Source organism: Orycteropus afer, unplaced genomic scaffold, assembly GCF_000298275.1.
Source record: "Orycteropus afer afer isolate SDZICR_OR568_19922 unplaced genomic scaffold, OryAfe1.0 scaffold00048, whole genome shotgun sequence".
Lineage (NCBI taxonomy): Eukaryota > Metazoa > Chordata > Mammalia > Tubulidentata > Orycteropodidae > Orycteropus > Orycteropus afer.
In genome coordinates, this window is record NW_006921635.1 from 11,148,491 (window position 1) to 11,162,930 (window position 14,440).

The 14,440-nt window shown below is 50.2% G+C and overlaps 1 protein-coding gene across 1 annotated transcript in view; it reads right to left on the minus strand.

Moving 5' to 3' along the window:
* Positions 1-266: 266 nt before the first annotated feature.
* NOS1 (nitric oxide synthase 1) overlaps positions 267-14,440 on the minus strand; it is a 107,393-nt gene continuing 93,219 nt past the window's right edge. The window contains exons 22-29 of the mRNA XM_007938283.1: positions 11,558-11,751; positions 10,037-10,206; positions 8,806-9,016; positions 8,028-8,115; positions 6,527-6,648; positions 5,264-5,412; positions 2,107-2,301; positions 267-389 (exon numbers count right to left, since the gene is read on the minus strand). Of these exons, the coding sequence (XP_007936474.1) occupies positions 267-389; positions 2,107-2,301; positions 5,264-5,412; positions 6,527-6,648; positions 8,028-8,115; positions 8,806-9,016; positions 10,037-10,206; positions 11,558-11,751 (1,252 nt within the window). The remainder of the gene's footprint in view (positions 390-2,106; positions 2,302-5,263; positions 5,413-6,526; positions 6,649-8,027; positions 8,116-8,805; positions 9,017-10,036; positions 10,207-11,557; positions 11,752-14,440) is intronic.

Consider the following 14,440-nt stretch of genomic DNA (forward strand, 5'->3'; position numbering starts at 1 on the left):
GTTCAAACTTCTGGTTAGCAGTCAAGTGCCTTAGGCACTACGCTACCAGAGCTCTAGAGCTTCTGATTCAGCAGGTCTGGGGCAGAGCCTGGAAATCTGTATTCCTAACAAATCAGGAGGTGATGCTGAAGCCACTGCTGGTCCAGGGACCATTGAGGGAAGCACTGATCCAATGAAAAGCCACAAAAGTGAAGTCAGACATCCCTGTCCACCATGACCTCATGGAAAGGGCCCCACCCACCCCTCACTCAAGAGATGGAACCAACTTACTCGTCTGCATCTTTTTTGCTCTCTTCAATGAAGGCAATGGACTCAGATCTAAGGCGGTTGGTCACTTCATATGTCCGCAGGGTGACCCCAAAAATATCTTCATGGTACCGGTTGTCATCCTAGGGGACAGCAACAGCCAGAGAACAGCCCTCAGTGCCAGGCAAGAGTTTGGAGCCAGCCCTGGAAAGGAACTGTACCTAAAGACAACAATTTCTAAGGAAACCAGGCTGAATTAATTGTCCCCTGGGGCACCCGTCAGTAACACCCTCTGCCCTCCAAGGCATGGGGTTCCTCTGGGCTGGGTTGCTGCAGCTTTGTCCATTCTGAGGTCAGAAGGAGTGGTGAGGACACACGGAAACCTCCTATTCCCTCCTCCTTGTTCCTGCAAGTTCAGATCTGAGGCCTGCTGGGTTGAGTGTGAAACATCACAGCCCACAGAGACCAGCAGAGATAGGAGGAAACAGAGTGCCCACTCAGCAGTCAGGAAGCACGTCCCCGTGGCTGCCTCACATGGACATTTCTTGGGGACACATGCGTTTCTCCAAAGATGGGCATCTTTATTCAGCTTTGTTTAGAACAAACCAAAAAAAAAAAAAAAAAAAAAAAGGAGAGGTTCTCCAGGAGACTTAAGAAACAGCACAAGTCACAAGTGACATATAAATTGGTGGCATCTGAGAATTTCTGAAGTACTAGAAACTTCTTTGGCAGAAGCGAGAGATAGGTAAACAACAATATCCTTAATGGGGAGTGGGTTGAGGATTAAACAGGGGGAATTACACCTACATCCTGGTACAGCTATACCAGGTGTTAAAACATTGCAGTACCTGGGTGCCGCCCCGACCCCCTGGCTCTCCTGGCCCCTTTCCTGAGACCCCCTAGACCTCCCCATGATCCAGCAGGAGCGAGCTCCAGTCCTGGGGGGCAGTGGCTGGGATGTACACAGCTCCCAAGTCCTGAAAGTTTTGTAGAAAGTGGCCCATCTGTATAATGCGTCCACTCTCGGTTGGGGTGGTTTTTCTACCTTACTCTGCATAGTACCAGAAATTTGTGAACGTGTCTCCTGAGAGTGACACCGAACAGGCCAGGTGCACGAGGGCCTCCCCAGCTTTCCTCCAACCCCAGACATCTCTACCAGAAAAATTCCTTTCTAAGTGGGGTCTAACATCAACTTAGACTCAGGGATTCTTCTGCAGAAACGTTTGACCGCTGCTCAGCTAGGGGAGCACAGGGAAGAATGGGATCGCCCTGGAGTTTTCTGCAGTTCTGAGATTCTGTTTTTCCTACTTAGGACAGTTATTCACACAGATCTGACTTTGCTTACCAGCTGCTGCTAACTTCTACTGGGCCTTTGTGGAAATCAGGAAAAGGTGCCCCACCCTCGGGGTGGACACAGCTCCTGCCAGGGGCACAGCCTGGAGAGCCAAACATGAAGTGACCTTTAGTCTCTATTTGCTTCCTTAGACAGATCTCTTGTGCAGTGCCCAACCTGCACAACTGCTCAGGGCAGTATTGTGGCTTGGCTCTGAGAGCAAGAAAACTTGGACTAGGCTTGTCTCTAGTCTGCTACACAGAGGCCCACTCGTCTGTTATCCTGACACAGCAAAGCCCCAACCGTGTTTACTACACGCCTCGGACCCGCATGCCCGTCTGCCTGCTTTCTCTCTCAACCATGATTTAGAACCATCTGTATCCTCTACCCCCATTCCTAAGTGGAAAAACGGGAGTAGGGATGTCATCGATGGTCCCTTGGTCATCAAGACGAGTGGGTGAGGAGGAGGAAACAAGAAACCAGAGTCTGGAAAAAGGATGTGGGAAGCCCACTGGGGCGCCACTCACCCTCAGCCTGCTGACAAACACGCCGGCGTCCTCCACCGAGAGTTTCCCCTGCTGCGTCAGGATGCGCTGGATGGCTTTGAGGACGTCGGCAGCCATGGTGACGTCCCCACAGACATAAATGTGGCCTCCTTGTTCCTTCAGGGCTCGGTACAAGGGCCCCGCCAGCTGTTCTTGCAGTATGTCCTGCACGTACTTCTGTGGGGAGCGGGGATAAAGGGACCAGTGAGAGGGGGCTGGGCTCCTGTGTTCACTCAATCACTGCCCCCAGGTGGTTTATTCTGTGAGGTGACCCCAGGGCCAGGGAGGAGGAGAGAGGGGCAGGGGAGAGCGAAGGAGGGAAGGTGAGTGGGCCCATCCCAGAGCATGTGAATGAGCTCCTCACTTCGGGCAACTGGAGCTCACGTGCTGAGGACCCTCCGGGGAGCCGTGTAGAATGCACCCCTGGAGGGCCATAAGGGGGTGGCATTAGTAGCTTGCTACTCTCCCCACAGTGGTCAATGAGGGCTGTTCCCAGCTGCACACGTCTGTGTGTGGGGTTCATTACTCCAAGCATTCTATGCTGGGCGCCAGAGAAGGCCTGGGCAGACAGCAGGAGGTACAGGAGTGGTGAGGGGCTGTTGGGTTCCACCTGCACAGAGCTAGCTAGCACAGCAATAGCTAGGGGACAGGGGGGCCAAGAGGCTGGCACAAGAAGTGTCCGGGACGGCCCTCAGAGAATGTCTGGCTTCTTCAGGATGCCTGTAACTTGTCCAGGAGGCTCCCCGGGACAAGGCCAACATTCAGCCCAGCTGGTCCAGTTGTTAAAACATTGGCAAGAGTTGTAAGTGAAAGCAAACATGGGTATAGGGACGGATAGATGGGTGAACAAGCTAAACAATTAGGTATGTCTAAATGGAGAGTGTATCCAAGATCATATATAGGGTTGGCAGACAATGGGCCGATAAGTTCATGTGAATGATCAGAATTCCCAGGTGTATAGTAGAGCTGACAAGGGGCAAGGTTATGGTCATTACTTGGTCACAGCCAGCTATCCAGAGGGACCGAGTAGTTGATCCTGCGGGCTTGGGACCATAGTCGCAGGGGACATCAAGCTCAATTGGCATAACACACTATACAAAACATTGTTCCACCTACTACTTTGGCGAGTAGCGACTGGGACCTTAAAAGCTAGGAAGCTGCCATCTAGATGCAACAACAGGTCTTTCCTCGTCAAGAAGAAAGAAGAAAACCAAAATTAATGGAAACAATCAGTCCTAGCGACTGGTACACCATCCGATCTGCCACCTATACAACTATGAGACCAGAAGAACTAGATGGTGCCCAGCTACCACTGCCATCCAGTTGGAAGGGATGTAGGAGATCCTGCATAAAGAGGGAGAACAATGTGGTACAAAACTCAAAATCGTTTGGAGGCAAAAAAAAAAAAAAGGTGGGGACCAGGTTTGCTGGTCCAATGGAGCCTGGTGTAACCACTGAGACTATGGCCCCTAGTTGCCCTTCAGGTCTGGAATTGAACACACAACTGTGGTTTCCAGCCAAACAAAGTACAGGCATGTGAGTTAAACATTTACCTCAAGTAGACACACGTCCTGGAGAGAACAATCATGGGAGAAGGAAGGGCTGCTTATGCACAGGGAGATAGCTCAGGGTGCAGAAGAGTATGAAGGGATGGACACTGGGAGGAGGTAACTATGGGGAGGAAGTGGGAGGGGAGCTGCTGCATTGTAAATTTTGGTCAATGACATGAGACAAAGTATATGTGAACTGCTGTATGAAAAGTGAATTTACTCTGTAAATCTTCACCCAAATCCTAATAAAAAAAAAAAAAAAAAAAAGATAAGGACACACACAAAAAAAAAAACATTGGCAAGAAACCACTGCCCAAACCGTCCAAGTGCTGCCCCTGACCCCAGCTGTCCTGAGCCCTTTTGTGGGATGCCCTGGCCTCCCCGTGTTCCAGAAGGAGCAAGCTCCAATCCTGCCTGTGTCCGTTCTGATTAGTCGGTGTCTTTGAAAAAACCAAACCCCTTGCCATGGAGTCAATCTCGACTCATAGCACCCCTATAGGACAGAACAGAAACTGCCCCTTAGGGTTTCCAAGGCTATAAATCTTTACGGAAGCAGACTGCCTTATCTTTCTCCTGTGGAGTAGCTGGTGAGTTCAAAATGCTGACTTTTTGGTTAACAGTCAAATGCTTTAAGAGCTATGTCACCAGAGCTCCTTTGGTGTCTCTTCCAAACTAAAAACCAAACTCACTGCTGAGCTAGTTCTGACTCATAGTGATCCTCACTGGGCTTCTAAGGCTATCAATCTTCACAGAACCAGACTGCCTCATCTTTCTTCTGTGAAGCAGTTGGTGGGTTTGAATCTCTGACCTTTTGGTTAGCAGCCGAATGCCTTAACCACTACACCACCAGAGCTCGTTTGGTATATCTTAAGTATAAAAACAAATTCACTGCCATCGAGTCGATTCCAATTCATAGCAACTCCCGTTGGGTTTCTGAGGCTGTAAATCTTTATGGAAGTAGATTGCCCCACCTTCCTTCCACAGAGCAGCTGGTGGGTTTGAACTGCTGACCTTCTGGTTAGCAGTTAAATTCCCTAGGCACTGCGTCACCAGAGCTTAAATATTTTACAGAGATATGTTTCCTCTCCAAGCATCCTGTAGTCCCAAGCCATTTCATAAAAGGGGGTTCAGGAAGGGTAAGAAGAGGGTGGGACCAGTGGTGGTTCAGTGGGTGGAACTCCCACCTTCCATGACAGAGACCTGGCATCGATTTCTGGCCAGCACACCTCATGCTCACCGACCACCCAACTCTCTAAGTGGAAGCTTATTTGTTGCTATGAACAGGTTTCAGTAGAGCTTCTAGACTAAGACACACTGGGAAGAAAGGCCTGGCAATCTAATAGACATCAGCCAATAGAAACCTCACAGATCACAACTGTCCGATTTGCAGCCAATCAGGGGGATGCAGCTATCGTTCTGTTGTACATGGCGTTGCCATGAATCAGGGGCCACCGTGAGGGCAGCTAACAACAACAACAACGATGGCGACAACAAGGGGGTGGTTTCCAGCAGTGCTGTGCATGAGGCCTGAGTGTATGTACATGGCGGTGTTGGGCTGGGGTGGGTGGGCTGTGAACAGGTGGGGTTACCTTTGGTTTATCTGGCTCCCGGGAGTAGGCCGTGTACAGTTCTCTGAAGACCCCCTTGTTCTTGGCCTGTAGGGTCTCTTCCTTGTAGATGTGGTCTATCTTGGATTGCCGGCACCCAAAGACCAGGACCATGGGGCAGGGACTCATTCCTGGGGACCAGAAAGACCTCGTGTCACTAATGGCACTGATCCCTGACTGGGGGTGGTGGTGGCTAATGCTTCCAGGGGTGGGGTGCTACCATTTAAGTAGATGCCAGAGGCAAAGAGTACGTGAACAATGGGAGTGGGTGGAGACGTGTACACACGCATATACCACACACACACTCACCTGTGTACACACGTGCACAGAGCTCAACCTACATATGTGCACACATGCACACACAGTTCACACACACACACACACACTGAAGAAGGAGGGAAAGGCCGTTCAGACTCTGGCAGACCATCTGGGGGTCTGAGGCCTTCCTTCTACCCGTTGGGTACTTAGTAGCCCCACCATTTTAGGGCTAAGAGCCCAGCTCTGGAGCTAGACTGCGTAGCTACAAATCTCAGCTCTACGTGCCAGTGAACAACTGACTCAACCTGTAGATGCTTCAGTTTCCCCATTTAATAACAATAGTTTCTACCTGAGAAGGTTATTGTGATGTAAAGCGTTAGCACCATTGCTGTTAACAGCAAGGCCTTTATAAATGGTGGCTACTTTGCTTGAATAGCAGCTCCATGGGGCAGGAATTCTTCCTCCCTTGTTCATTTAGATGGCCCCCAGTGTCTAAATTAGGGTTGGCACGTATTAGATATTCAATACGCCCACAGTAAATGCATGCTTCCTCCTTTTCCCCACCGAAGCTGACTCGGGGTGGGGCTCCCACACCAAGGCCCGCTCTTGGATGACTATCTTTGGGACAACCACATAGAAGCATACATTTGATAGGGCTTAATGCTCACTCCTCCTGATGCTCTTAGAATTTTAAGAAAATGTTGTATCGTAACAGTCAGAGAAACATTCTCCGGGGATGGAAACCCAGGATCTTAAGGAAGGCTGTGGATAAGGTTTGTTTGGACATGACATTCAAATCATATCATAATATTATGAACTTGACCAATGGGCCAGGTCAGTCCTATGACCCCTCTGCCACCCCCCTCCGCTGCTCTAGGCAGTGATGTAATGCGTGACAGTGCCATCATTCCATGGGGCTGCTGAGACACAGGTGAGCCTCCCCAGGTCCAAGGGGTGAAACCCAGCGGCTGCTGGATGGTGACCCACCTTTGTGTTGGATGTCAAATTGCCTCTGCTGCCAGAAGCTGCGGAAAGGGGCGATGCCGGTGCCTGGGCCAACCAGGATGCAGGGCACTTGGGGGTTTGGAGGCAGGTGGAAGCTGGGTGCTCTGGACAAGGAAGAGAATGTTAGCAGACTTGCTGAGGTCAAATCAGACCACGAACAATGTTTTGGGTAGACCAGATGGCTGTCTTGAAGAGAAACACCGCAGCTTGAAGCTTTTGTGACCGTTGTTTAGGGTGGGAGCCCTCGGGCTTTGGGGAATTCCAAGAACCAGAGTTTCTCAGAGCCTGAAGATCCCTGTAGGCTCCAACTCACCCCATTGCTGAGCCAAGCCGCAAAGGTGGTGGGATGGACTTAACCCAGGATTTCTCAACTCTGGCACCACTGACACTGGGGCTGGATACTTCTCTGTTGTGGGGGCTGCCCTGTGTATTGTAGGCTGTTGAGCAGCATTCCCAGCCCCTACCCACTAGATGCCAGTAGCACCCCTTGCTGTGAAACCAACAGTGTCTCCAGACATTGCCAAATGGTGCTTGGGAGACAGAACCACTTCCAGTTGAAAACCACCAACTTAACCAAACATGAGATCTCCCTGAGTCAGGGAACCACAGGAGAAAAAGAGAGGAAGAGGGACGGGGAGGGGGAAGGGCAGGGGGAGAGTGTGCACATGAAAGTACATATTCTTTTATTTGGATGCAGATAGTATTTGGACCATACCTTAAACATTCTGCCCTCAATCGTTGAGAAGAATGGTTAGCCCAGGTCACTGTGCAGGCTGAGAGGTTACTGGTTGATAATGCAGGTCTTTACAGTGGGTCTAAGCTCAGACATACCATTAAAACTGAGTTTGGGGCAAAAAGTTCAAATTGATGGGGGCACTCAGATCTTCCCCATCTCTAAGAAACTGAGAACATATGGAGATGGCCAGTAGAATGTGGATAGATTTTCCACTAGTCTGTAAATTCCATGAAAGCCAAGTCTGTATTTGCTTGGTTCTACACTGTAGCCCCCAAGATGTCACTACTGAGTCGATTTTGACACTTAGTGACCCTATAGGACAGAGTAGGAGTGCCCGTAGGGTTTCCAAGGCTGTCATCTTTACTGAAGCAGATTGCCACGTCTTTCTCCCATGGAGCAGCTGGTGGGTTCAAACTGATGACCTTTCAGTTAGCAGCCAAGCTCTTAACCACCATGCCACCAGGGCTCCTCCACTGTAGCCCCAACATCTAGCACAGTACATGCACTTAATAAATATCTGTGGCATTAGATTGACTTTGACTAGAGGATTTGCTTATTTTACCATGTTGCATGGCCCTGTTTCCTTAACAACCTGGAGTGAAGTAGGATGCTAGTCTACATCCCATCTGACCCATCCATCTCTCGGGAGCATCGAACCAATCCATCCAGCTGATCTACCCACTCCAACTCACAATGCCAGTATCCAGTCTGGGGACAGCTGCTTATTTCTCTTCATTTGTCACTTACCCTCTCACGAAACAGGGAACCACTTCGTCAGCCTGTATCCGGTTGAGCCAGGAAGAGCACACGCCATGGTGAATTGGTCCTTCTCCATCTGGCAAAACAACCAAGGTGGCTAGCTGGGCTACTGCCCCAAGCTTCCCCCACCACTGACCTTCCTCCTCCCTCTAGGACAGAAAGCTCCCAAGGGCAATGCCAAGTTTCTGCCCTGAAGCCATTGTCTACTGCCCTTGCTTTGAAAAGGAAGAAGAAAATGATCTTGCTGGTGTGAGCAGGCAGCTGTGAAGCAGACCAGGGCTCTGTTGGGTGGGAGTGGGTTGTATTCCAAACCTGCCCACTGAGAAGGTCTCAGTTAAGGTGATCTCAGTGGCTTGCCAGGACCCACATTTGAATTGCTTTCTCAGTGAGGGAAAATACAGAGCAGAGTTGGGTTACCTGACTGGCCTACAACCAGCTGGACATCACGTAGCACAGAGCTCCCCTAAAGGAATGGGGATGATGCATGTTCTAGTTGCTTCCTTGGGAGAGTATAAGGGGATCTCAGGCACTGGGAATGGCTGAGCCTTGCAAATGCACATCCAGCCTCCTTCCTAATGCTGCACAGCATTGGCTCTGCCTATAGGGACAGGTTGCCTGATTTGCTTCTTCCCTCGGTTTCCTAGTTTAGGGGCTGGACCTCCTCCCAGGGATTTGGGACTTGGCCTGTGGGCAGTAGTTCTGGCAGGCCTGCAGAGGTCCCTTGGGGGCAATGCAGACCAGGAGGCTCTCCCAGGCCTCTGCCCACCTCGGGTGCGGTAGGAGACAATGGCCACTGTGAGGTGCACCTCTTCTGGGTACATGTCTGGGGAGGAGCTGATGGAGTAGTAGCGTGGCTGCAGCAGGGACAGCTGGGTCAGGAGCAGCGTGGCAGGCATCTGGATGGACGGGAACTCCTCCAGCACCTCCACGATGGTGGGATTCTTGCCCCATTTCCATTCCTCATATTCCTGCAAACCCTGTGCCAAGGAGAAGGACAAGAGGAGAGCTGGAACCCCACTCCTGGTACTTATTCCCACTGAGGGCTGAGCAACTAGCAAGTCTTGAAATATTTCTTCCAGTGTTTATTTTCATGTTTCTAAATAATATGCACTCATTGAATTAGCCTCTTTCTGGCTTCCCACCATTCTAATCCCTTCTCCTGGATAGCAGAAGAAACCTACACCACCTTTGCTTGGGACTTGTCTACCAGGACAAAGCTCCCATGGGAGAAGCCCGAGTTCCTCCTGGGTAGGATCCTCACTGAGCAAAGCTTTGTAGCACCTTGGGGCAGATGAACCTTTGTTTTCTAAGCAAGAATGGTAGAAGCTGTGCTTGCTTCACCCTGTATCTAACAGTCCTATCTACAGGTCCTCTGATAGAAAAGACCTCATATTTAAGGCAGGGCACTATGGGATTATTTCAGCTTCTTTTTCCTCTAAGCACGAGCCAAGATGGAATGAATAGAAGATTGAGCATTTCCAAGAAAGGAAGAAAAGAGTTAAAAGAGCAATTTCCACTGTGGCCAGACAAGTTCAAAATTCAAGGGGGGTCACTCTCATTCTGTTGAGTCTTACTGAGAATAAGAGGAGGTGGTCAGGATTAACCCAAATGGACCTGCCAATATGGTGATGGTCCAGCAAATCTGAAAATGGCACCCCCTACTTCAAGACTGCCACCTACTGGAGAACTGTTGTAATAACTACATAATTCTTCAAAGACTATGAGGTGAAAGGCACTTAGCGTTATACAAAGGAGTCCCTGAGTAGCACCAATGGTTAAGTGTATGGCTACTAAGTGGAAGGTTGGTGGTTTGACTCCATCCAGAGTGACTTCAGAAGAAAGGCCTGGTAATTCACTTCTGAAAGGTCATAGCCATTGAAAAACCTACAGAGCGTAGTTCTACTCCAATATACACTGGGTCACTAAGAGCCAGAATCCTTGAAGGCAGTTGTTTTGTCTTTTTTGAAACTCAGGTTATACGAAGCCCAGGGTCCCACCTTGCTGAGGACCAGCAAACGCTGCTTCTCCTTCTCATTAGTGGCCAGGGAGGCAAACTGCTGCAGCTGCAAGGGTGTTGGTGGCGTGGTGATGTCCAGGTAGTACTTGAATGCCTGGAAGATGGTGCAGGGTGGGAGGCGGTGCTCATCTGTCCAGTTACTGATGACTCCTGTGGAGGCACAAGGGGACATGGGCACCGGGAGTGGAGAAAGGTAAGTCTGAGCTCCAAAGGCTTGGGTACAAGTCACAGAGGACAACCTGGCCCCGAGGCAGAGGGTGGGCCGGTGAGCAGGACTGTCCCACGGTCAAGCAATCACTCAGCTCTCCAGCCTTCCATGCCCTGCGTCCACACCCAGGAGCCAGCCTGGTTCCTGGATCTTACATTTCCACCCAGGTTCCAGGGACCGTGGGATTACCCCATGTGTGTAAGTAGCATATCCAAATATCAATTAGGTAAACTGGTCCAAAACTTACACAATAAAAATGAAAAGAGGAGAATATTAAAATAGCATGAGATATTCCACTGGCACCATCCAGGGACTCCAATACTTTCTAACACTTTCTGTTTACCATATATTATTCTCCATACTATATCATTAATTCATTTAATCCCTATAACAGCTCTATGTGGCAGGTGTTGTTATTATTCTTATTTTATAGATGACAAAAAAATGGAAGCACAGAGAAGTTAAGGACTTTGCCCAAAGCCACACAGCTCTACTGCATAGCCTCTGTGGATTTTTCATCCAATATGACCCCAGACACGAACCTCTACTTGGTCACCAGGGGCTCAACGCAAGACAAAAAGCTGAGTTCCAACACAGGAGGAAAAACTGGCTGGGCTAGATTTATCAAGAGATAGGTACGTCTCTCCACAGTGGTGTCTTTGCAAGGACTTTTCAGTAGGGCAAGGCTGTGAACGCTTCTCACTTTCTGCCCTGACACCTTCATAAAGGTGATGAATTACTGTATCACAGGCTGCCATGTAAGGCCACTGCATTGCCTCTCACCTGGACCCTGAGCTCACCTGTACCTACTGAGATGAAACACTGAGATCATTTGCCTCTGGAAGTATTTCCAGATCAATCCAACAGGTGGGAGGGAACCTGCTCTAGTAAGTTCAGAATTGTGGGTTCAATGCCACTGAGCTTCAGATTGTACTGTTTGATTCTAGGAGGGGTCAGGTTGGCGGGTATCAGTGATGAAGCCTATTGGGGTGGTGGAGAGGAAGGAAGCCAAGAACAGTGGCCAGTGCTAACATCAACTTCTAGCTGATGACACAGATGGAGAAAGACAGAGCCCCTCTCCTCACAATCAACCACTGACGTCCCCGCATCACAGGCTCCCTTGGCCAGCTGGGTAAATTGGTCAGCCATGGGAAAAGGCAAGTCTTCAACCTCACAAGCTGGGGCAACAGCCGGCCACTCTCCTCCCTGGACTGAAGAGCTGGCCTCCTCTTCCCCAGACTCCCACTGCCTCTGGAACTCCCTGAAGAAGAGAAAGGGCCCCCTGGGAGTTACCCAAAGCCGTGTTCCGCTCCTCCAGCATCTCCACCTTCACCAGCTGGTTGGCAGGGGGTGCGTCCTTCAGCCGCTCAATCAAGGCGTTCACCAGGTCCTCATGGTTGCCAGGGAAGACACCCAGGTGGTCTCCAGGTTGGTACTGCAGCTCCTGGTTCCCATTGGTGTGGAGCCTCACAAAGATGGTGGATCGGCTGATGGGGAAAGGTGGGGACAAACGGGACAAGGGCCACCAGTTACTGCCCCTCCCCTAACTTTGTGTGTCCACGATGGTCCGATTCCCTTCCTTCCACTCTCTGGGGGACCACACCCACCAGGCTTCTGTCATTACTCTGCATCACGGCTTTTATTAAGGTCACCCACATGCTATTCATTGCAAATCCGATGGCCATTCCCATTGCCCACCTTCACCATCCAAGCAACACTGGGTGTTGCCGCCCACTCCCTCCTTCTCAAGTCCCCTTCTCCTTGGGTTCTAGCACCTCAGGCTTCTCTGGTCACCTCTTCGGCTACTACTAGGCTGGTTCCTTCTTCTCTCCCCAAACTGTGGACGTTGGAGGCCCCACCCTCAGGGAACAATCAGACCTTTTCGTTTTTCTTTCTTCCTGGCCCTGCTTTATTTTTCTCCATTGCACTTACCGTCCTCCTGAGCCACAGTACAGTTGACTCTATTATATAGTTTATGATCTCCTTTCCTCCAAAATAAAAAAAAATAAACAAACAAACCCACTCCCGTCCAGTCTATTTCAACTCCTAGTGACCTTATAGGACAGAGTAGAACTGCTCCCTAAGGCTGTGAATCTTTATGGAAGCAAAATGCTTCATCTTTCTCCCACGGAGTAACTGGTAGGTTTGGAGCAACTGGTATGTTCGAACCACCAACCTTTTGGTTAGCAGCCAAGTGCTTAATCACTGCATCACCAGGGCTTCTCATTAGACAACATAAACTCTAAGAGATCAGGGCATTCTTCTTTTTTCTGTCCATGGATCTATCCCTGGTCCCTAGAACTGTGCATGACTATAGTAAGTGCTCAAAAAATACTTGTTGAAAGAACCTGACTCCCAGGGTAGACAACTACTAAAACACGTCTGTTCTCAGGACCCGACTAGGGTGCTGTCAGCCATCAGGCCCCATTGGAGCCACAGGCGGTTTCACCCATCTGTGAAATTCTGTCTCACCTAGTAATTCCAACCTCCATCCTGCTTCTGCAATCAGAGCCCCCAAGATTGGGACGGTGGAGGGCAACAGACACGGCTTTCAGCTCAGCTTCCTGTTATCCACAAATCCACTGAGGCTAGAAATACTGACCCATCCATCTAAGATAGAGATACCCAGAGAGAAACTCGCCTGTGGCTGCTGGGTCATACCCTAGCGATGAGATTTTTGTGTTTCTGGGGCCAGACAGCTGTGCTAACAAAGATGTCTTCAAGCTTGAATTCTCAGACTTCCTCTTCTGATCCTGCTTTTTTGTTTTAGTATGGATTTACTGCACTTTACGCAATACCTGCAAATTTTGGGATAGTTTACTCGTGGATCCCTGGAATCCTTTGCCCTCTGAGTTAAATCTGCATTTCTGATCTGCTTTTCCTTCATCCCAATTGGTCATCTGATGACAGAGACACGTGGAATTCCACACGAAGTGTCTACATTCTCCATGATATGTAAATCAACACTATAATAGTCCGATGGGACTTGCTATTTAAAGGCATTTTTTTGGCACAACCAAGAGTCCTTTTGTGCTGCAAATAGCCACCAAGATTAAAAATGGTTGTGCTAGCATATTTCGAGGGGTGTCAGTATTTTCTTAAAGCAAGGCACCTCTGCCTTCGGCATGATGGGAAACTTGATGATCTTAATTGGGAACGGCGGAGTCAGGGTCTGGGGTCCCACCTCTCCTCCTTGGGCCCTCTCTGGTGTAGTGGTTTTCTCACTTAGATGGTCTTGCATGACTTTGTCCCTGGGGAACAAAGACATCATCACCCCCTGCTGGCCCCCAGGAAGGGAATTAGCAAAGGCCAGCCGCCAGCAGGGGGCACTGTGGGGCTTCTCACTGGGGCTGGGGCCCCTCTACCCTACCCCAGGGAGCCTTTCAGAAGGCCAGGGAATCAATTCCCGCTTTCTCCCACTCATCACGATTTCAGAAGCATATTCACCTCCTGTTCCTTTGGCTGGTGCAAAATACAAACACAGAGGCCTTGAACTTGCTGAGCTGGCTCATGCTCGCAGCCACATCCCCCAGGCCCCCTGCAAGTGGCAGAAGGTGGCCAGGCAGATAAGGGGCAGGAAGGCCTGGCTGGGATGTTAGCTGGCAGGGGAGCTCCAGGGTGGGCCCAGGCTCTGCTGTGCTGGGATTTAACTGAGGGGACTTTCCAAGCAGGGCAGGGTCACCCCACCCCAGGGCACCTTGATGAGGCAGCCTTGATACTTTGCAGAGCAAGCTGGCCCCGGGGAACAAGCTGTGGGCCAGGTGTTGTGAATCTCAGCTCCCCTGGGGGTTCCACCGTAGGGTTTTCTAAACTGTTCTTTTTTAAAGGCTGGGACACACATGGACAGGCTGAGAACGAACGGGGGAGGAGGCAGAGGACAGTCCAGGATTGCAGTGGTCATATGACCCTCTGTGTCCCCTGCCCCAGAGTAGGCCCTGTGTGTGATGCATGTACACCCACAAAGCCTGGAAAACCCTATGAAGGACAGTTCTCTGACACACATGGGGTCCCCATGAGTTGGAATCAACTTGACAGCAACTAACAACAACAGAAGCATCACACCCCCACATACCCCCATCCCCACACACACTCACACCCACATACATACTCACCCCCCAGCATACACACTCACCCACCCACCCATACCCACATACATACACTCACACTCACTCACAC